Here is a 24,995-nt window from a genome sequence, read left to right as displayed (position 1 = left end):
TTAAATCATCCACTTCTGCTTGAGAAATTGAATTACGCGTGACGCAGTACAGTTTGTTTGTATTAACACTTAAACATTACTGTCTGTACGTACGCTATGCTGGGTCCTTTTTTGTTTTGGAATAATGTAAACACTTAATACTTCAGTATTAACACAAACAAATGTTCTTAAGTGATAAATGGATGTTGTGTTATGTTTCCTTTCGAATTGTTACCTAATAACTGTTCTGCGTCACCCCTAACTGAGTTTGTCAAGCAGAAGTGGATGAGTCAAACTTCTACATTGTAACCGTCGTAGAAAAGAAACCGTACATTTCCTGTTCTGAATATTGTGTATCCATTTCCCCAACAAGTTTGCAACTGGAATTTCCGAACACCCTGTGTACACTCGTAGAAGTGTGATACCAGTGACGTGTCTCCGCAGAGAATTTTTTCCCCAAGAACACTGTACATCGACTGACATACGGAGAAAATATAGCATACGGAGAATATAACTAGTTCTGAAGATGGCCAATTTATGGTCGAAACCAGTAACGGGGTCTGTGATTGTGTGTAAACAAAATACAAAGGCATGTATAGCCCACATCAGTCACGTTTCTAGTAACAACGAGGGCCACATGCCATTCTGATTTTTGTATTTTTTTAAATATTTATGATACGTGAAGTCCAAAGCTCAAATGTCAGTCATCAAAACAGTTCGATGCAACTCACTAAAATTCTCGAGCTCTGAGATCTTTATTATTTCGACAGCCGATGTGGTACTGTGGTAGAACGCTCGACTGGCGTGTGAGTGGTCTGGGTTCAGTCCTCGATCATGTACGTTTTTAAACAGATGCGCTTGTTCTACGAGCATTTCTGTGAAGAGTAAAATACTTGAAGATAAAAAAAACGTTAATTTGTATTGTTTCCTTTTTATTTAGATAATATTTATTGACAATCTTTTATAAAAGATGGGAAATAAGAATTATATTTGCAATGAAAACTGCATTTTTATTTATGATACATAGTTAGAAATAAGAAGACGTGCATTTTCATAAAAATTACAGTTATATGTGTGTTTAGTAGCAAATGTTTGATGCGTTTTATATTCAAATGACATAGGTAATTCGAACTGAAAAGAAAAAATAAACGAACAAAATACTGATCGAATCTTTTGAAACCAGCGATCCAGAGAATACTAGTCTTGAGCACTATCGATCCTTTTGCTATCTTTATGTATTTTACGTTTTACGGAAATGGTCGTAGAACTTACCTATTTATTTAGAAATTAGTCTAGACCGGGAATTGAACCCTGGCCACCCACGTCGTGGGCGACACTCTACCGCAGAGCCACGCAACCTGTCGAAATATTGTCCATCTATATGGTATTCTAGACCTCGTAGAATTGCAAAGTGGATTTTGTCGAGAATTTTTGGGACTTGTACCTAAATGTTCGGGGGCGCAGTCCCACTTCTTAACTTCACGTGCCGTAAATATAAGAGAATTACAAAAATCCAGGTCTACTAGTTACGCGTGAGGTACTTTTTCCGAAACAGTTGACAGTAATATGTCGAAAGTTACCTTTAACGACAGCGTATGGGGCAGCGCGGTAGCTTGCCAGGCGAGAGGGTGGACCTGTTCCGAATCGAATGCGCTTGACCGCAGGATACAGCGAGCGGCTGTGTGTGGAGGTTGCCCATTCTCGTTGAGGCAATTCTAGGCTGGTCCGAAATTTCTGGCTCAGAAAGTACGATACACGAAAAGTTGAAATATGACAACGTACAAAAGAAAAATTTTCGCGATTCACAGACACAACGCACACGCGACTTCCCTGTCTCGGGGAACTGAATACTACGGTGACGGGAAGGCCATTCAGCCACAAAATTACAACAAAATAAATTTTCCAAATCTCGAGTACAGCGGACAACGTACTAGACGGGGCTAACACCTACAGCGAGACCACCCTGCAGTCAGAATTTTGTAATTTCTTACATTTATGGTATGCGAAGCTGGGAACACAAATATCGATATCCCAAAGCAGTTCGATACAACTCTAAATAACTCTAGAGAAAATCGAGTTCGAAGCTGTATTTTTTGTTAGCTTAAATACCTACCTACATAACTTGAATCAAATGTGCTAACATGTTTCTAATCCCAATTTTGATGCGAAATTCTTATCTTCGCGTTTCTAATTAATTATGACATGCGCAATTCCAGTTTCCATACCAAATATAAATTTTTAACTTTCGGTCATTTATAAAACGTTTAAAAAGTTCGTAATATTTTAATTTAAACGATGTTTATCAACGATCTTGTCTAAAATATCGATAATTACGAATTTATGGTTAGGTGTTTGTCAATCAGCATATATTCATAAATTTTATATTTAAATGACATAGGTATTAGAACTGAACAAAAAAAAAAAGAAAAAAGCGAAAAAAAAAGCACAGCAAAATCCGAACTATCAACCCATTGATCGGCTTATCTGATTTGGTTCCTCCGACGCTACCAGTGCTCCATGCGGGCCTCGTTTAAAAATAAAATAAAAAAATAAACCACAGGCCTTAGCGACCTCTGCAATCGACAACAACCAATGGTAGACACTCCCGGAGACATGTCTCCTCTACCAGCTTCGCAGCGCTGATACCAGCCTAGTGTCGAACACGCGAGCGTTCAGCCCAGATCGTGATCTCGCCTGTACCAGTCAACACCATCGTCTAGGACAGACGATTAGTTAAAGTTTTAGATGAACTTGTCTTGTTGTAAATGTCGAACGTTCTACCTCAACAATCAGTTTGTTACTTACAACGACAGTTCCCTAGCGGTGCTATCAACTTTTTGAAACAATCTAGATTAAGATCCCAGTTATCACACACCGAAGCCGTTCACCTTGGTGGGCCCTCGTTTGCGAGTAATCGACGAAAGCAAAATTCGGAACTTTTTGTGACACTTAACAGCATTAAAAAAGACTGCAATGCCTAGTTCGGTTGCGTGGTGTAATGGATGGGATAACGTCCACGTGCAGGAGGTTGTGAGTTCGAAACTCGTCAGAGGTACAAGTTTTTGTTATTTATGTATCGTTATCGAAATTTCTTCAATCATTACTTTTATTACAGTAATTGGTTTTAATGTAATGCTTTAATTCCATTCCTTTGTCACACAACTTTAATCATATCATCAAATTCTTCATTTGGTCTCATTTTTCTTCCTATCATTCTCTCTCTGCTTGAAATCTTAGTTCATGTGTTTTTAATTAACTTTATGTATTAATATTGATTTAATTTCTTTTGTTTTGTCACCGATTTTTTGGCCACATTATTGCGTTTACTATATCTAGTTCTCATTTCGCTTCGGTTTCGCTTTACTTATAAACTCGTCTTTAATTTAAATTTTCATCTACGTTATTTTGTCCACAGTGCAATGGGTATTTAGGTTACGTTTTAAATGTTTGTGCGACGATTACCATGCAAAAAATTTGCACATCTAGTAACAAAAACACATTTTTTCACACAACTGCACAAATATAAAAAGACTCCTTCGTTTTTTGTTTTTTAACTGATAGATTGAAATTTCAAACAATTGAATGTTGTAATAGACAAATATAACCACATTGATATTCATAAAAATTGCTGTTGGAAAAAGAATGATACAAGGAAAAAGTGAAACAAATAAAAGAGTTTAGTCGTTGAGTAAAATGATGTGACAAAGGAATAGAGACAAAAAAAAATACATTTGGACTACCTAACTGAATAAAAATAATGAACGAAGTAATTTCGATAACAATTTAAAAATAAAAGTTGTGCATCTGACGAGATGCCAACGACAGCCTCTTGCATGTGAAGTTTTTACATTATCCATTACACCACACAACCAGACAACGCAATAGCAACCTTTTTTAAGGCTACTGAATATTACACAAAGTTCGGAATTGTTCTTTCGTCGCTTACTCGCAAATGATGGCCCACCAGGGTGAAAGCTGCATGTGTGATACCTGGGAACTTGACCTGTACCACCGTACAGATAGTTTCAAAATGTCGATCGCGCCGCTGACGACCTCTGCTTGTTAGCGCATCAACTGGTGCTTCCATAGTCAGTGACAGTTGTGAATTATACAGTGGGCACTCTACTCCTGTGGTAAAGGCAAATTTACCTAAATAAATAAAATAAAGATATTCTTAAATCTTTTATTAATTTATATAATAAAGTTAACTAATATTTCATGTGTCGAAGTTTGATGATCCTTCTGCCAGAGCAATGAAAAAACCCACAGCTATGGCCGGATGAAAGTAGTTTCGTATAGTTATAACGTGGCTCAACTAAAGTTGCTCGGAAGTCTTCACACTCGATTTTCTCGAGAATCTTTTGAGAGTTGCATCGAAATGCTTCGGTATATTTGTGAACTTCACGTATAATAAATATAAAAAATTTCAAAAGTTAAATTGACGGGTGGGCTCCTTGTAAGAAGAAAAGTAAGTTGTGCCAAAACTAGACGCCACTGTCTCTACACACGAAACGGACAGAGTTGCAATTTCTGTTTCTTCTGGTTTATCAGCAATTTATAAGGTAATCAGAGGCACCCCACAAGTCTGTAGCAGCAGTCGCTATACCCCTGTCCCCTGATGAGACATGCGCCCGCGCTGAAGTATTGAGAGCCTCCATTCCGTTAGCTGTGCACATCAAACAGGGGCAGCTCCCCCGCGGCAGAGCCGGTGCCGGAGCCGGTTTGTTTACGTCGGCCGCTGACGAAATGCCCCCGAGGGGCGGGGCCGTTCCCGAGCGGCCGGCGTCCCGGCGGGCGGACGAGTCGACCGAGTCATTGGCCGGTGCCGAGAAAGGAGACGCCACAAAAGGGAACAAAGCGAGCGCGGCAAAAACCCCGGCGGCCAAACAAGAATGAGCCGCGCGAGCAAAAAGGCGCGCGCGCATCGCTCGTTGTCAGGCAGCGGCCGGCGCCGGCTGCCATTGTCTTTTTAATAATGGGCGCCGGCGGCGCAGCGGCGTCCCGAATCGGGCGTCCCGGTCGCCGGCGACGCCGCGGCGCGCCGATACGCGGCGGCCAATAGCGGGGCGCGGGGCGCCGGCCGGCGCCTGCGCCGCGCAAAAACGCCGGCGTGACGTATGCCGCGGAGAGCTGCGCCGCCCGACACGCGACGCGTCGCAGAAAAACACCTGCCGACGTGGCAGAAGCGTGAGGGCTGGCTGGTTGGGGAGGCGACCAAACAGCGAGGTGATCGGTCCCATCCGATTATGGAAGGCCTTTCAAAGGTACCATCCCGGCAAGCGCGAGGGCCTCGCGGTGACAGACGCGCAGTCGATCACTTCGTGCGGATACGAAACGAGCATCTGTATCAACATCAGTGCTTCGCAAGCTTCTTGACGGCGTGTGGCCGAGGGCACTTCCCTGTTTCGCGAATGGTGCATGGGAAGAATGATTGTCAGTAAGCCTCCTTGTTGACTCTAATTTCTCGAAGTTTTCGCGAGAGATAAGTGGGAGGAAGTAATATGTTATCTGACCCCTTCCGGAAAGTGCTCTCTAAAAATTTCAGTACTACCCTCTTCGTGATGCGCAACGCCTCTCTTGTAACGCCTGCCGCTGGAGTTCGTTGAGCATTTCTTTATCTCTCTCACGCCGACTAAACGATCTCGTGACCAAACGTGCCGCTCTTCATTGGATCCTTACTCTCTCTTCCATCGGTCCTCAGCGGTAACGACCCCAGACTGTTGAACAGTACTCAAGAATCGGTCGAATAAGCGGCTTGTAAGCCCCTTCGTTCGTGGACGAGTTAATTTCCTTAAGATTCTTCCTATGACTCTCAGTTTAGCATCTTCTTCTCCTATTATTCACTTAACGTGCTCATTCCGCTCGAGGTCGCTCTGCATAGTTACTTCTATATATTTGACGGTAGATATTGTTCCCAGCAATATGTCATCGATACTGTTGTTGTAGACTAGTGGATTTCTTTTCGTATGTACGCAAAATATATTTATTTACGTTCAGGGTCAACTGCTAGTGCCTGCACCATTCATCGATCCTGGTCCGATCCTCAACAACCTCGTATTTTTTCACTGAACGGTAGCTGGGAACGGTGTCAGATGCCTTCTTGAAGTCTAGCAAAGCGACATCAACCTTAGTGTCGAACAGAGCCATCTGAGATTCTCACGATCTCTTTTTGCAGAATCCATGTTGATTTTCACAGAGAAGATTATCGTCCTCCAAAAACCTCATAATTCTTGAGTATAAAAACGGTTCTATAACTAAGCGAACAGTTCAAAGAAAGCTTGAATCTCATTTCAAATAGGTACCCCAACAATTATAATTGGTGGTGACTTATATCTACCCTCGATATATTGGCGAAAATACGTGTTCAAAGTCGGTGGTAGGCATAAAACGTCGTCCGAAATCGCACTGAAAGCCTTCTCGGAAAATTACTTTGAATAACTAGTTCAGGACCCTACATATATTGTAAATGGTTGCGAAAACATACTTGACCTCTTAGCAAGAAATAATCCTGACCAAACAGGGAGCAAAAATGGTTCAAATGGCTCTGAGCACTATGGGACTACTTAAACCTAACTAACCTAAGGACATCACACTCATCCATGCCCGAGGCAGGATTCAAACATGCGACCGTAGCGGTCGCGCGGTTCCAGACTGAAGCGCCTAGAACCGCTCGGCCATGGAGTTTTGTTTCCCACCTCTCAACGATGTGAAGAGTCGCCAGAAACAACAAGTGGTTCGGATTCCACATTAAACTGTAGGTCTTCTTTCCCGTTGGATAACAGGGGTAGGTTTGGGACACGCAAGTCTCCGAAGAAGCGTTCAATGGAAAGACTTGCACCAGGCCATTGAGAAATCATTATTATCTATGTATATAATTAAGATTGTACGGAACCCCCAGAGCCCAGAGCCCAGGTCTTGCACTTGTCCAGACCGAGAGAGGCGGCGCAGTGATTAGACACTGGACCCGCATTTGGGAGACGGTTCAATTCTGCGTCCGGCCATCCTGATTTAGGTTTCCTGTGATTTCCCTAAATCGCTCTAGGCAAATGCTGGGATAGTTCCTTTGAAAGGGCACGGCCGACTTCCTTCCATGCCCTTCCCTAATCCCATAAGACCGATGACCTCGCTGTCTGGTCTCCTTCCCCAAACAACCCAACCCACTTATGCAGTTCTTAAACAGACTTGGTATCCGTCAGATCTACAGCTTTCATACATGCAGCGATTGTCGTAAACAGCAACTCGCATTACCTGTAAGACGGTCGGCAGGCAGTAACGACGGCGACTCAGTCTAACAGTGGTGCGTCCGCATATAAAGGCATAGGATCCCGGACGTAGGGACCGGGCGGCCAGCGCCGGCAACCATTCTGGGCTGCAGCTGCCGACTTTCGCGGCCTGCGATGGTATCGCGCCCTGCTGACCCGTGGAGAATCGAAAGCGCCCGCTCGCCGACATCTCGGGCCACTAGGTCCTTCCTACGGCCGCTGTGTGGGCGGCTAACGCACGGCGCACACCGTGAACCTAAATTGTCCTGTCAAGAGCCTCGCCGTCGAACCTTACAAATTCTCGCCGCTCCCTACGGTGGCTGTCAATTCACTGCCAGACAAACACAAGGAACGTTAGTGTGCTATTGTTATCAGCGAGATCGTCAGCAATAGTCTTCCCTCGCCAACGCACAGTGGCACGCCGCCCTCGCATAGACGAAGTTGATGAGCCTCGTGTCAATTGATCAGAATATATGAGCGAGACAGATGACTTAATACCGTGCGGAGTACAGCAGATAGTTAGTACCCACTAACGGAAGGAACGCGCACCAACTAAAACGGTCAGCCGGTCCCAGTGGCACGTTGCCTTTCTGACGGCTTCCAGGGAGACAAAATTTCAATTTTCAGAATCTCCTGTAATTATTCACTGTTTTTTAAAATGCCGTCACAATTCACTCGTTAAGATTCTTATCTTAAGTTAAAGGTAGAAACTGTGTCTGTCTTGCGACATTGAAAAGACTTAAATAACCGACTTCCAACAAATTGTTCAAAACTTATAATAAAAAATAAATACATAAAATCGCTTACTACAGTCTTTACGTGCAGTAACACTTCAGCATCAGGCATGATGTTTCAGTTTATTATTTGGTTACTGCTAACATTATTTGCAATAAACTTTGCGCAAAGTATCTTCATGTACCACATGTGGGGTCATAAACTCGATATGCGTCAAACACTAGATTTTATTAAAACGGAGCTGTTTTGTAAAAGATCATTCACTTCTTTAAACAATCGGAGTTTGGGGGGCGCAGGGGCATTGTTACTGGTCTGCGTATATTACCAAACAATTAATTGCGCTGTTACAGTGAATAATGATTCTTAGCCATCCTGTATGGCAGTTGTGGTGTTCTTTCCGAAAAGACCGTTTCAGTTTGCAAACAGTCTATACTGTTCCTTGTCATATCAGAGCAGATTGTGTTGTCTTTCTCCATTTCCGTAACATCTGACACAAAACTGGGGTCTGTTCTTATGAAAAATCGTCGAACAGTGTTTGCTGCTGCTTTAGAAAGTCCTTGACGTAAAATAACGGGAGTACATGTTCCAATATCCTAGAGAGAGCTGCGTTGTCGCGATAATTTGAAACAGATTAGGGCGTAAGAGAGCCGTGGTTACTCTGCCACATAAAGTTACTGTGGCGTAGAGACATGAGGAATAAAAACACCTCATCTGTCAGATATATCTCGTTTCTACTTGCCATTGAAATACGCTCGCGTTTTGTTGGTTCTAGAGATGAGATGTTCTCATCAGGTTTTAATTACGCGCACTTGTTCGCTTTGTTGGCGTGACAAATACCGTTGAGAGCTGTAACACCTGCATCTAGTATCTGGCCTTTAATCTTAATGAGTATCGTGTCATTGCTAACCCCGTACCAGAAGATGACAATTAGCACGCCTGCACGAAGTGTTTTGTGTGAGGAGCAGTTAGCAACTCCAAGTATTGCCAACCAGCGGAGTCGTTTACGTATATCCAGATCATGAGCGATCCTGTTACACTATCCTCGAGTGCACCCGTCGATGCTTGTGTTGTGTTAAACCAACACTGTCCAATATAGCGTAACGCTTTCTGCAGAAATGAACTAATTCTTCCTTCTTCTCAAAATGAAACGCCTTTCAATAATGAAAAGTAATTATCATCGCGAAATCAACTTAGAATTGAAGTAAACAAACGTTTCCGCTACCAAAACTACAGTAGTTTCCGTGTTAAACATATTAATTTACTGCCAGATCATCAGTGAATCGTACACAGCACACAGTTACGCGTCTATTTTTCGTATGTGAAATGCAACCTAGGAAGGAAAAAATACAACAGCCACTGAATGTACCTTTCACATGCAAGGTGAATCGAATCTGCGAAATTAAATACCTTTATTTCCACGCGATAAACGAGTTTTGTTCACAAAAGAATGATTATATAGTTAATGCCAGTAATGACCACACCAACAAACTTGTTAAACTGATTATTTTCCACCGTAGCTATTAACTACTTTATTCCACTACAGATTACAATGACATTATTATATACAAGTGATCAGCGTACGTCGTAATATCGTATGACATTAAATGTACGTCAGTACTTTTATAGCATGTCACAGGTTGTACATTTGCGTATACCGTCCGTCCAAAAAGTTCCGAGATCGATTTTATTCCGGGTGTGTAGGCGACGCCAGCGCAGTAGCTATAGTAGTAACAACAGATATACATTGGAGCAGTCAGTTGTGAACAGGCAGTGTTAAGCAGTGGACGTGCGGTCGTACTGTGTCACAGATCGCAGTAGAGCAACATCTCTAAATCAAGTGTTCAAGACATTTTCCAGAATGTGGACGCTTGCCACTACTTGACTAAAATGCAAAAAGCGGACCATTTTTTCCTGGAAAAAGTCAGCGCGGACGATGAGACTAATTATTAATACGAACCTACACGAAGCTACAAAGTGCTGAAATTTGTATGAAGGGACACCCCTTTTCGTAATCTGTGGTAATGTCTTATGGGACCAAACTGCTGAGGTCATCGGTCCCTAAGCTTACACGCTAGTTAAGCTAATTTACGCTAAGGACGACACACACACACACACACACACACCCATAACCGAGGGAGGACTCGAACATGCGACGGAGGTGGGGGGGGGGGGGGGGGTGGCACCACGGATCAGAGGGTAGAGGAAGTGGTGGTAATATGGAACACTTTCTTGTTTAAATCAGAATACTGAATTTAAAATGTCACCTTTATTACCTTATACGAGGGTCATTCAATAATTAAATAGACAAATTGGTCAGAGGAAAAGACAGTTAGTAGGGCAAGCTTGGTACTTTTATGGCTTTAAGTTAGCATCACTGGGATCAGCCCATATGTTTTGTTTATAACCTCTAAAAGTCGAATTGATGACATTTTTCGTGCCGACCGCCGTGTGACTGTGGAAATGATAGTTGTTAAGATTCAAGTTAGTACTGGTACAGTTCGCAACATTATCTGTAACAAGCAGAAGTAGCGCAAAATATGTGCAAGATGGGTCCCAAAGGAGTTGACGCGGCTACACAAGGAAACAAGGTTAAGAGTGTGCACAGAGCTAAAGGAACATTATGAAAGAGAAGGTGAGCACTTCCTCAACAAAATTTTAACTTGTGATGAAACTTGAGTTCACTATTATGAGCCAGAATCAAAAAGGCAAATCATGTAGATGGAAGCACACAAACTCACCCGTCAAGAAGAAATTCAAAACTCAAGCATCAGCAGCAAAAGTCATGTCGACGGTGTTTTGGGATGCTCAAGGTCCAGTTTTTTTGTGATTATCTCGAAGAGCAGCGTACAATGAACAGACAATACTACTTCGATTTGCTTTTAAACAGGTTGAAGCTAGCCATGAGAGAGAGACGTAGTGAATCTCAGAGGAGAGGTGTGACTCTCCAGCAAGACAACGCACGTCCTCATATTGCACAACTAACCCGTGAAACCATCGACAAAATGGGCTGGGAAGTGCTACCTCATCCTCCTAGTGATATCCATTTATTTGTTGCACTGAAGGAGGCATTACGTGGGAAGAGGTTCCAGGACAACGAGGACGTGAAAAAGTATGTGGGAAATTGGTTCAAACATCAAGAGTTCTTTGCAGCCTGAATAAAAATGCTTGTAGCCCGTTGGAACAAGTACACATATGTTCAAGGGGATTATGTTGAAAAGTAGAAAAAGTATTGTTTTGTAAAAATAAACGCCTTTTTCTCCAGACCAATTCGTCTCTTTAATTATTGAGTGAACCTCGTATATCTATTATAAAGAATCAGTAATGATTTTGATGAAAAATGAACACGTTAAATAATTACAATAGGTTTTTTAACTTGCTGTAGGTTATGAGCATTTTGAAAATAAGAAAGTAACACTGCCAGTTTGGATTTTTATTAATGCAATTATCAAGTTGTATTTTGACCTCACACGGAAAAAGTTCACAAATAACAGTTTTATGAGTCACAAGTAATAATTACGATTGACAATTTAAAATTCTTCACGAACCGTGTACGTCTACTCACGACAATAAAAAATGAGAGACTGATCTTTGCTGCGGAAAGACAACATTACGATTGTGATAACTCAAACTGCCGTCAGATGGCATCATTAGTCTTCAAATCTACGGTGGTGCATATTACAACCTAATGTTATGTTGCCACCATCACCGCTACCCTGTACGGCTGTTGGTCATTGTCCTTTCCTGCTCCATTCGCAAACGGAGTAAAAGAAAAACAACTATCTGTGTCCTTCTGTATGAGCTCTAATTTCTCTTCCTTTGTCTTCGCGATCCTTAAGCGAACTGTACGTTGCCGACGGTAGAATCATTCCGCAGTCAGTCCGGAACGTCGTCTTCCCTCCAAGGATTTCTATTTCAGTTCAACAATACACGCTCGTTGTTAGAATCTACCGGTACTATACCTAGAAGCATAATTCTGAACTGGTTCGATGTCTTGCCTTAGTCTGACTTGGTGGGGATTCAAAACATTCGATCAGTATAATAGCGTAGGCTTCCGCAGCCAGAGTCAATCGGCATAAAAGTTTTCTGGGTGTGGTACCGCGTCATAATGTATAAAACTACTGCTGCTGGAGAAAAAGCAACGGCCAGAAGAAGGCCGCTGAACCGTGGCCGGAACGTTGGTTTTTCTCAAGCAGCAGTAGTTTTATACATTATGACGCGGTACCACACCCAGAAAACTTTTATGCCTACTCGATCAGTACTCAAGAACGTATCGCACTAACTCTTGAATGTATCACACTCGTGCACTACACGTGGATTCCTGAGTAGATGAGCTACACTTTCCTAGAATTCTCCAGATAAACCAATGTCTACCGTCCACCTCCCCTGCTAGCAACTCAACTGCTCTTTCCATTTCATACTGCTTTGCAACGTTACGTTTAGATATTTAACCGGTGTGACACTGTCAAGCAGCACACAACTTATAGTGTATTATTTTTCCTAGTCTACATTTATAAATGTAGACACGTGAACTACGGCGACATTATTGCACAGTTGTGATCAAACAAGACCAACTTGCTGTTATTCTTTTCGTGACTGTTGAAGGACAACCACGAGCAGACAGCCATCGGACAGTGAAGAATGTATCTGGGGCAGCATGTCCGTCGATAATCAGCGTTGTTGATTGGTATACAAAGTTGTGTGGTGCAGTTTCATGACACTGCTTGCAAATGTCGTAACTCAGAAGTTCCGAGAACTGAAGGAGAGGCACTTGAGCACGCGCGCTATAGACCTAGTCCTTATCTCTTTCTACGCGATTATCATGCTTTCGGTCCCTTAAAAAACGGCTTCAAGGGTCGACGATTCCCATCGGACGAGGATGTGCAACAGGTAGTTACGGACTTCTTCACGCAGTAGCACACGGTTTTACCAAAACCTGGTACATCGGGGTATGGTTGCCTCAGCGTGCATTGCGATTTTTCCAGATTGGCATATAGATTCTGGACTGTACGGCCTCTGAACGGAAACTTTTTGACCGCCCCTCATCTGAGTGACGAAGAATAAACTAGAATACCATCTTTCTGCGAAGAGCAAGGAATCGCAGTGGATGTGGAAACCTTGGAGGTCGAAGACCGACGTGTCACAATCGAGATGACAGTCGAAAATGTGAATATCAGTCATGTTGCAGTTTCAAACTACTGGCACGACATTTTGAACTTGAGAAAGGTCGCGGCTGCTCACGCTCCTTCAACAAGTTCGCGAAATAGAGGCATCAGCAGAAATATTGCAGCAGTGTCAGGTGACTTGTTTAACCGTCTAGTCACAGTGGACTGCTTTTGGGTGCATCATTATGACTTCGAGATGAAGCAACAAAGCAAGCAGTGGAAACATATGCATTGACCACCGCCGAATAATAGGAACACCCAACTATTATCGGTCAAGGTTATGCTGAGTGAAAATCGTCACAGGAACATGATAAAAAAATGTCCTGATAAGGTTATGGGAGGCTTTCAAGATGAAGCGTCGTGGGATGCAGCACAAAGGCGCGGTTTTGCTCAACGCACAACTCAGTCACACATGTAGCTTCTCTGGGCTGTCAGCTTTTGCACCGTGCCCCGAATTGAGATCACACATGCAGGAGGATCTGCAGCGAATTGACGCATGGTGCAGGGAATGGCAATTTAATCTCAATGTAGACAAGTGTAATGTGCTGCGAATACATAGAAAGATAGATCCCTTATCATTTAGCTACAATATATCAGGTCAGCAACTGGAAGCAGTTAATTCCATAAATTATCTGGGAGTACGCATTAGGAGTGTTTTAAAATGGAATGATCATATAAAGTTGATCGTCGGTAAAGCAGATGCCAGACTTAGATTCATTGGAAGAATCCTAAGGAAATGCAATCCGAAAACAAAGGAAGTAGGTTACAGTACGCTTGTTCGCCCACTGCTTGAATACTGCTCAGCAGTGTGGGATCCGTACCAGATAGGGTTGATAGAAGAGATAAGATCCAACGGAGAGCAGCGTGCTTCGTTTAAGGATCATTTAGTAATCGCGAAAGCGTGACGGAGATGAGAGATAAACTCCAGTGGAAGACTCTGCAGGAGAGACGCTCAGTAGCTCGGTATGGGCTTTGGTTGAAGTTTCGAGAACATATCTTCACCGAAGAGTCAAGCAGTACACTGGTCCCTCCTACGTATATCTCGTGAAGACACCATGAGGATAAAATCAGAGAGATTAGAGCCCACACAGAAGCATACCGACAATCCTTCTTTCCACGAACAATACAAGACTGGAATAGAAGGAATAACCGATAGAGGCACTCAAGGTACCCTCCACCACACACGGTCAGGTGGATTGCGGAGTATGGATGTAGATGTAGACAGCTCGTGACGTCCTCCACTTTCCTCGGCTGATGATAACATTACGAGGCAGGCATTTTCAGAGAGATGAAGAGATGTTTTCGAATGGAACGTGTCCTGAATAGCTAAAATGTTGACCTATACAAGCAAAGTTTCTGGGAGGCCACTTGTAATTGTGGGAAATGTGGCTCATTTTTAAGGAAATACTAACTCCATCAGCAAGTTTCATAGTGGCAGCCTAGGTTTTTTCGAGGTTTACGACTAGGGCTGGTGCTGACCTGGTCCGGCGAAGGGCAGCGGCTGCGCCTGGTGCGGGTGGTGGCCGGGGAAGAACTCGTGGTGGAAGCCGGCGGGCCCGCCGTAGCCGAACTCGAACTTGCCGTCGGCGGCGAAGTAGGGGAAGCCGGGCGGCGGGTCGTCGAGGCCGGCGCCCGGGCTCAGGTTCATGGGGAAGCCGCGCATCTTGCGCGAGCTGCCGAAGAACGGCCCGCGGCCCATCGACGTCAGCTGCTTCAGCCGCCGCTCCTTGCTGCGCTTGTTCTGGAACCACACCTGTCGGCAGACCAACACTGAGTGCCGGCGAGTGACGAACTGGCGACACGACACGCAGCTAACGTGAGTTTGTATGCTGAAATAGCTCCCACCGTCCTGAATCTTGCCAAAAGCTCAGCTTTAGGTACGTCAGCGTACAAACTCATGTTTGCTGCCGAAGATATTGCTTACCGGCAGGCGTTAACACATACAATTTCGACACCTTGTAGCGTCGTTGGATGATACTTCCGGACGTGGGTGTCTATCGTCAGCTTGTTTCTTGAGACACCCACTAGAATCGCTAGTTATTTGCTGGTAGTGTTTTGTTACACACATATATAAATTTCGTGCATGGAAAGAAATTACACAAAATTTGCAAAATAAGGAAAGAGACTAAGACAAAATTATATAGTGTGACCCAGAAATGTGGAGTTGTAGAGTGAAGCTCGAGAAAAGTTATCTAACGACGCCACAGAGCGTCGAAGTTATAAATGCCGGGACTCAGATTCATGGGGAAGCCGCGCATCTTGCGCGAGCTGCCGAAGAACGGCCCGCGGCCGAAAGGCGCCACTAGACCCACCTCTTCGGCAGCAAACGTACTTTGCACACTGACGAATCATAGGAACCACGTCTCGCAATGTCGTTTACTATTCAGGGATCGAGACTAATTGTCATGATAGCCAGCAGAGAAGATGGAGATAATTGCTCCACAGACAGGCCTTGGCTCCTACGAATGCGATGCTCGTTTGCCTTGATGGATGACGATTTCGGACATGGGTTTCCATCTGCAGTTTATTTCTGTATACCGAAAAAGAGTGCATATTTTAGAGGATTCCAGGACAATACACTGTGAATGGAAACCCGTGTCCAAAACCATCATCCAGCGACACAACAGAACATTGCATTCGTAGGAGACAAGCCCTGCCTGCGCAGCAGCTACCTCCATCTTCTCCAATGTTGATCGTGGCAATCAGTCGCGATCACTTAATAAGAAACAACGTTGCGAGACGTTCGGCCTGGGGTCCGTCAGCACACAAACTCACATTAGCCGCCGGGGGGTGGCCTAGTGGCAGGCGCTGCCACCTATAGCTTCGACGCTCTCTAATGTCGTTGGATAATATTTCTGGGCATGTGTTCCTATCTTTAATTTGTTTCTCAAGATACCCTCTACAATCCCTCTAAGTTTGTTGCAACATTTCTGGGGCACCCTGTATATGAAGCTGTGTCCTCCAGAGATATGGGACACAACCTACATAGAAGAGTGCCGAACTGCCTACGACTCAGGTGTAACATAGTTATGGTCAGACACCACAGAGACTGCAGAAGACAATGACTGCGTCGTGCATCCGTCCGACGCCACACAAACACTTTCCAAGTGGACATATATCCTCCAAACGCTAATTTAGTTGACACATAGCTCCATTTTGCTAGTCACACAGTACCTCAAGACAGTATCTTAACACAGGACACATCTAGAGTCACAGTCAAGAAAAACCTAACCAGACTTTATACAAGTGATGTCTGTCACTAGTTTCTGGATATCGGACGACACCACTGCTTAAAGACAGATCAATGAAAGTAAACACTGATCTACAATGTCTGACAAAAAAAGTGGACATCCAGAACATGGTCGGCCATTCGGCATGACGACGGTTCAAACCGGCGTCCGGCCATTCTGATTTACGTTTGCTGTGACTTACCTAAATCGCTTCAGGCAAATGCCGGGACGGTTCCTTTGAAAGGGCGCGGCCGAATTCCTTCCCTATCCTTCCCTCCAAACCGATTAACCAACCAAGACATGGTGGGGTATCAACGTAATTTGCTACACGTACACACCACTGGCCTGTAAGTAAATGATTAAAAGTTGCAACTGTATGTGACAGGTAGAAAGCCCACCAAAGTGGAGAAGTGTTACTCGTGTTTAGTGTTGGTACCAGGCCTCGTAGGTCCATGACGGGTTTCAAAAGTGTCAGATGCTTAGTGATTACTGTGAAGGCCATATATGCCACGTATTCGTGTGAGATAGCGTTATGAGCACATCATGGAGTTATGATAATAGCCTCATTGTGAGACTCAATTTGATCGGCTGGTTGCATCGTGCATCGTGGGACTTTTGGATGTGACTGTGGCCCGATGTTGGGCTGGATCGGAACATGAAGGCAGGCCTATTCGTCGCTTAAGTTCTCGTCGACGACTTCTGACCACAAGAAGGAAACATTGCAGAATTGTGCACCAAGCACATGCAACCCTTTCGCATCTCCGCCTGCTATGCGATAACATGCCATGGACTCTTGCAACATCTTTGCCATGCTGCTGCTAGACTAGGGAATAACCGTCTTATAGCTAATAGTACAAAATAGATGCCTGTGCTTGTCGTGGTGCCGTGATGTGGAATCATGGACTGTTGATACATGGTGTTGTATTGTGTTCCGCAATAAATCGCGATTCTGCAGTACCCCGTGTGACCACCATTGGCGAATATGGCGGCGAGGTCCTCCTTCCAGTGTTTCGGAGAGGCACGGCGGTGATACACCGGTATCATTGTCTGGGGACCAAGTCTTGGCTGGTACTGATTGAGGGAATTATCTTCCGTGCAACTTAGCAAGGTACGATTTTTTAACAGAGCGACGCTCGCCCACACATGGCACGTGTCTGCATGAACTGTCTGCCTGATACTGAGGTAGACTGGCGGTCAGCAAGATCCCCAGATTAGCTAGTAGATGTGTAGGATCAGATCGAATGACAACTCCGTCCCAGTGCACATACAAAGTATATATGGAATCAGTTACAAGATTTGTGGGCCAGCTTGTCTCAGGGGAAAATAAGACAGCTTTACAACGTCCTTCACATCCGAATCACTGCATAGATCCAGGTTAGAGAATGTATACATCATACAGATGGATGTCTCAATTTCCCAAGTTCTTTGTCAGTGTTGTGGCTGTTCGATCGAATGGTGCGAGTCTTCCTATTTGACGCCTCTTCGGCGATTTGGGCGTCGATGGTGACGAGATGAAATGAATAACCCCACTGGACCGTGTAACAAAGCTGTGCATGCAAAGATGCCAGCTCATAACAGCAACTACTCGGTGGTAGCAGGTTGTCTTCCAACCACATTTATATGTATGACGCCAAGCGTATTTGGCCAATGGAACATTAGAACACACTAGATACGTGGTAACTCGAGTTCTGTATTCGAAAGGGAACGACGCTCCGACCATCCGTGTTGAGTGGGCGGATGTCTCTTAGCGGTCTATACAATTGCATTTCTCGCCGTTACCGTGTAATACCTTACGTTTCGCGTCAACAGATAGATTAATTTTTTGTATATACCTCTGTGGTCACACAGAAGGCAAATTTCATCTTTTCCACCCACTCTTTTTATCCACTATCTCCTCCTGTTTATATTTGTTATACATTCTTTCTATTATTCAAATTTTTCCACCTTTTGAGAGACGACTTTAGGTTTTTTCCCTTTTCCATTCCCCAGTGGTATTCACTGTCTTTGTTTTGTAGTCTATTTTCAGTCCTAACTTTCTGGCTAGAAACAAACAATCTCTTCCGCTCGCTGTCACGAGACACACAAAATAATGACTTAGTCCCTGCGAGATGTTTTATTTGTCTGTTCACTTAAGAGCATAGAGGCTCTTCGTGTGAAGTCTCCTTCGCTTTGTGATCTTTTTCTCGCCTTGCAGCGAATTCCCAGTGGTTTGCACACTGCAAGGAGTGACTGCGGGGGACCGGTGCCTCCTTTACTCGCGCCAGCAAAACATGCGGCAACGCGCAAATGGCGCCGCCGAATCGTCGGGACTCACAAAAGAAGCGCGCTGGCTTTTTCGCCGGGTCTCCGGCCTTGAGCCGGGGAGGGGGGGGGGGGGGGGGCGTGCCTGCGAGACGCGCCTTTGAGATGCAAAGGCGGTGGCAGTCGGCTGTTCCCACCGCAAGATTGATCGCGCCAACTTGGCGCCCTCCGCCCACGCCGGTCACGCAGGGCCTTTGAGATTCGGCCCAAGGTGGTGGCGCCGGCCGCGTCCTCAAAGGGCACCCGCCCAGCCGTGGCTGGAGGGCACCAAGTTTCCCTCTCGGTGGCAGTAGCTGGCAAGAAGGGAGAACGGTAAAACTCTCCGGAGAGAAAATATGCTCTTACTTAACTGAGCTTCACACACATCCCTCTCCGGAAGGGAAGTTCGTATCGAACAAGGAAGGCAACGGATGTATATCGTGCATTTCAAACTGAAACTTCGCTATTTTAATGCAGTACTGCGTTTGGCTTGGTCTTCATGAAGTAAATCTCTTTCGAGGATTGCGGAACCTCAATGGGGCATTGCAGAGAAAACAATATCATAAGCGTAAGTTTTGGAGCACTAATATATTTCATTTACTCTCAGCCAGTCCAACACAGTAACGAGGTTCTAATGATATTCTACTAATATTTTTCCGTTAAAGAGATGCACAGTACTTTCGATATCCATTATGGTAGGGGGATCTAAAGCTGTAACGAACAAATTTTTCTTCCTCACGTCTGAGGCACGAAAGCACCAGTTGTGTTACAGTTGTAGTCTGCTGTAATTACATTATTCTGTCTTTATCATAACATTTCATGTTGCAACGAAATATACTTTGATAAATGTTGACATGTATTTGTTATATGAAGAAGTCTTTTAGAACTCTGCGCTGGGCACGGATCGTGATACAAAGCGAATTGATGTGAAACTCGTTAATTTCGGCTTCTGATGTTCTGAGGAGAGAAATACATTCGTAAATATGTTAACGTTTGGTATCTGAAATTGTGGGAGACAGTAACATATTTTTTAACGCTATACTGTACATGTCATAACTCTGATGCAGGAGGTAGATGAATGTGCCATGCCTAATAGCAATACTACATAAAATCAGAACGACTCCTTGGAGCGCAGAGCAAAATGGCAGTGAGATTGAAGCGTAATGATCTACTGAGTAGAAACAAAAAGGAGGGACGAGGACAACGAGACAAGATCCTTGGATTACTATTTCACTTATTTGTTTGAGCGTGGCAGTGTCGCCGGGGATCTTTGGGTTAGGACGGATGTCTTCCCATAAGATGATGGCACATCTTTCTCTGTACAGTGGGGGCAGACCACTTCACGTAACGTCAGTTGCTCCTTATCGATGACACGACTGTTATTTGGCACCTCTAAAGACCTCATTATCAACGGGATGTCAAACCGCACAAGGAGGAGCACTGAAGCACAGGATGAGTCTGCAACATCAGCCTGTAGGGAAATTATCTCCAGTCTCCACAGCGAGTGTTGCTATTTAGTTGGAGGAAATACGTGAACCATAGTTGTCCACGGTGTGTGACGTGATTATAAAAGCTTTCTTTTCGAGTGCAGGAAATTAAGTTGTTCTTTATGCAGTAGGGATGACATATTCGGCAGTATTTGTAGGTCTTATATTTTATTTGCAATTAATTTCAGTGTCATAATACATCACTTTCTCGCCCCTCTACTATACCAGGTGATGTATAACAACGTCCAGCCAGTATCCACATCACAGAGAAGGTAGAAATAATCGATTTCCTCTCTGATCAATATCCGGTATCCACATGATCACGTGGTATCATAGCCAGAGAAAAATGGTTCAAATGGCTCTGAGCACTATGGGACTCAACTGCTGAGGTCATTAGTCCCCTGGAACTTAGAACTAGTTAAACCTAACTAACCTAAGGACATCACACACATCCATGCCCGAGGCAGGATTCGAACCTGCGACCGTAGCGGTCTTGCGGTTCCAGACTGCAGCGCCTTTAACCGCACGGCCACTTCGGCCGGCCATAGCCTGAAGATGTTCAAAAATGGTTCAAATGGCTCTGAGCACTATGGGACTTAACATCTGTGGTCATCAGTCCCCTAGAACTTGGCACTATTTAAACCTAACTAACCTAAGGACATCACACACATCCATGCCCGAGGCAGGATTCGAACTGCGACCGTAGCGGTCACACGGTTCCAGACTGAAGCGCCTAGAACCGCAAGGCCACACCGGCCGGCGCCTGAAGATGTACTTGTCACAATGTTAGCTGTATTAATATTAATATCTTGTAGTTGTTTTTGTTTTCAATTACTTCATGACCCAGCGTATTTCAAGCCATTAACTGTGTTTTCTCACTGAATTCTGGATTCAGAGAATGTGGTCGACTGTGTAGTTGTTTTCCTACAGCATTACGCATCATAACTTCAGGAAGTGGGTTAGGTGCCTACTCATGTAGGTGAAATGGTGTACGTATATCTCAAGACATTTGTGACAGGAATTTGAGCTTCGCTTCTTTACTACTGTAACTCCAGTTTTTTTTATCCTCTGCTCCACATTCCACGATCTTTGGAACGACGATGAGATCCCATCTAGACTAGACACGTCTATGGGCATCTTCCGTGATATATTGCCAATGCTCACTGTCACGTTATGAAACTTCATCCAGCTAATTTAAAGATTATTCCGGAATGGGACTTTAATTCGTAAATACCAATATGATTGTCTCCGTGCCATGAGTAGTAAAAGCACGTAAGGGGTAGTTATGCGCAACCGTAAGGTACAAGGTTCGAGACCCGACGGTATAAGAACTGTTAACAGTTGCAGTTTAATTTGTGAAGAGAGGAGGGTTGTGGCGTCCAGTTAATAATCACCAACTTGACAATGAAAACAGACTAGAGGCTAATACCACGTTTTCAACTCTCCATTGGTTTCATTCTACACTCACACAACCACTAACACGAAATTTCACAGCAAAAGCGCTCATTAGAGCCATATAAACCGTACACTTACAGAATGGATGAGGAAGGTTAGGGTTTAACATCCTACTTACGACGATGGTATAAGAGATAGAGTAGGAATCACGATTGGAGGAGGAAATCACTAACCTTCTTTTTTTTCAGAGGAACTATTGCGCCGTTTCTTTAAACGATTTCGAGAATATCCTGAAAACTTAAATCTAAATTTGGATGACCGATCAGGAGTTTGAACAATTGTCCTTTCAATTGCGACTGCGGCTGTCTTAGTCAGTGCTCCATTTAACTCGATACAGCAAGAGATCCGACACTTACATCCATATATTAGGGGAAGACAACAGCAAACAGCTTTTAGTACGTCCGATGAAGCATTACGTGAAATTTTAAATAAACTAAAAAGGTTACTTAACTATTACAATCGAACGGGCACTGAGAGTGTGAGAGCAGACAATAGCGAAGACATTGGCTCTCAGAAGCACCTTTTATTGAAAATCGAAAGGACGTCAATGCTTTAGAGATAGAAGGAACCCTGACGAGTTACATGAACGCCATTACAAATTTTAAGCCATTTATAACACAAATTGCGTGATATTCTTCTGTGCTCTACAACAACGCTTGCAGTGATAACACAGAGTGACTTCAGACTAAACACACGTTGTGTAAGTAGGCTGTTTAGGTTTTTATATTTGGTAACGCCACGTAGCGCTCTGTATGAAAATCGCTGGCTGTGTTGTGTGCAGTCTGTGGCTGCTTTGCATTGTTGTTGGCCATTGTAGTGTTGGGCAGTTGGCTGTTACCAGCGCGTAGCGTTACGCAGTTGGAGGTGAGCCGCCAGCAGTGGTGGATGTGGGGAGAGAAATGGCGGAATTTGTAATATTGGATATCATGGACTGATATATATATATATATATATATATATATATATATATATATATATAAAAAAATCACTTTTGGACACTATTAAGGTAAATACATTGTTTGTTCTCTATCAAAATCTTTCATTTGCTAACTATGCCTACCAGTAGCTAGTGCCTTCAGTAGTTAAGGATCTTTTATTTAGCTGGCAGTAGTGGCGCTCGCTGTATTGCAGTAGTTCGAGTAACGAAGATTTTTGTGAGGTAGGTGATTTGTGAAAGGTATAGGTTAATGTTGGTCAGGGCCATTCTTTTGTAGGGATTTTTGAAAGTCAGATTGCGTTGCGCTAAAAATATTGTGTGTCAGTTTAAGGACAGTCATGTACAATTTTTCTAAGGGGACGTTTCGGACGTTTGAGTTGTAGCTACAAGCCGAGCACAGACACGAATTTCCTCCTCTCCAAACCAACCTACGTCGATGTTAACCTCTCCAGGGCGCGCAACCCTGATGCATCGATTGCATTAAGGGCAACATTAGCATAAACAGGACCAGTTGTGTGATCACAGTAGCTGCTCCTTGCAATAATACTTAAAATGTAAGCACACTTGCACGCGCGTCGTCGCTGTGGAGGCTATATCTCATATATGGTGGTGCAGGTGCCATTTGCGCCGTTGTTTGGGTTGCTTCCATCAACAACAACAACACGCGAAACCAGTAATTAGTTTCCGGCCATCGGTATTGGCAGCAGGAGTCAGCGTTGCAAGTCACGGCTAATTTAATCGCTATTATGATACAAGGTTCGTGTTGTAGCTGTTGCGCAGTACTGAAACAGCAGCTTTACTAAATTTATTCTAGCGCATTCGAGAAATAGTAGACACAATACTCTAAAAACCTACAAAATTAAAATAGCCGAACTAAACAACGTCAGGCTACTTCTGTCTTCATTTGCATCTCAACTTTCATGTGCTACTTAATTGTTGTTACTACATCTATTTCAAAATTTAGGGAATGACACAGTGCTCCTGGGAACATTACGTGTTCCCTGTTCTCGACATATGAGCATCCGTCCAGCATTGTCGAACAATTATCGCTTAGGTAGTCCAGGTGTTATTGTGTGGAGAGACATAATGTTGCATGTGCATTCAGATCTCCAAGTATTGAAATGTCTCGCTTTTTGCTATGTACAAGGGACCATCATGAATCCCCATGACTTACGTGTAATTTTTGGCCTTGAATAAAGGTGTCGTTCCTGTTCGTCCCATTGCACATTTCTTTCAGCTACCTTTTGTGCTATACTGTAACAGTTCTTTCTACGTACGGTCCAAATTTCATCGAGCTGTGTGACCCATCACACGAAACACACTTTTTTCCTTAAGTTTCGTACATCAGTATAGGTTGCCTCCTTACGCTTCTCACACTTACGTATATTTCTCAAAATAAATCATTGGTGTTGTACTATCCATGTACGATTAAAATTTGCTATAGGTGTATTTTATTACGACATTCATGTGTCCCGGTTCGTTACTAAAAACCAAAGTCCCGTAGAGGCCTGAATTTACACTCTAATTGGAGATAGCTAACTGCAATTATTGTTCACAGTTTGTTCAATAACGACGCTAAATTTTATGGTTAAAAAGAGTTCATTTGGTTTGGTTTGTTTGGTATTCGCAGTTTTCGCCAGGTTGTTGCATTTTCGCTATTAGCAATTCGTGTGCTCTTCTGTGAGGAAAATTATACCTGCTTATTCATTATCTTCTTATTTACAACACGAGACACTGCACGTGAGACCGAATGTTTATGCTCCACCCCCGCCCTCTCCACTTCATAGTTTTCATCTACATCAATATAGCTTCTTGATTTATGTACACTGTTTGTTGCAGTCAGTGCTCGCATAAATTCTTTAATGGCTCTACCAGTTTCTATTGACTAGCCATTATCAACAGACAATAAAAATTTATTGGCCGATGGCTGTCACAGTAAGCTAGGAGTTGAACATTTTCATGAGACTACGCGCCTCTAAGAGGATAGGACTGAGAAGAGAGAGGGTCCTTTCACTCCTCTCACGTTCTGAAGCAACCATGAGCCAAGAAGTACTGCTGAGTTACACATAATGTCTAGTTGTCTAGTCAGCCGCTATCGCTGTAGGTATCGAACAGTTTACATGACCATTGACGGCAATAAACTATATAACAACGCGCTCGCTAATGCTCTATTCCATCAACATGACAAATACTCGTACGAAGCAGCCTGACGTATGAGTCGAAGCTGTTGCAAACTTGTGTTCTGTTAGAATATGTGAAGTATCTTCTCTTTCTGCCGGAAGTTGTGTCAATAAGTATGGCGGTTGTTCATATATATTAATCCTGTTTATTTTGGTTACACTCCGCAATATAGAGAGTGTGAAGCATAACTCCACCGACAAACATTCAGAAGTGGGCTGTGTTATGCATACGCTAAGAGCTATGGCTACTTGTTCATCTTCGCTACTGTGAGAAATATCTCTTTCTCT

At 43.7% G+C, this 24,995-nt stretch overlaps 1 protein-coding gene across 1 annotated transcript in view; it reads right to left on the bottom strand.

Moving 5' to 3' along the window:
- LOC124712468 (LIM/homeobox protein Lhx5) overlaps positions 1-24,995 on the bottom strand; it is a 477,246-nt gene that overhangs the window by 16,635 nt on the left and 435,616 nt on the right. Inside the window, exon 9 of the mRNA XM_047242764.1 lies at positions 14,618-14,891. Coding sequence (XP_047098720.1) covers positions 14,618-14,891 — 274 coding nt within the window. The remainder of the gene's footprint in view (positions 1-14,617; positions 14,892-24,995) is intronic.

Source organism: Schistocerca piceifrons, chromosome 8, assembly GCF_021461385.2.
Source record: "Schistocerca piceifrons isolate TAMUIC-IGC-003096 chromosome 8, iqSchPice1.1, whole genome shotgun sequence".
Taxonomy (NCBI): domain Eukaryota; kingdom Metazoa; phylum Arthropoda; class Insecta; order Orthoptera; family Acrididae; genus Schistocerca; species Schistocerca piceifrons.
The sequence above is the reverse complement of the archived record's forward strand: the minus strand, read 5'-3'. Positions and strand labels throughout refer to the sequence as shown.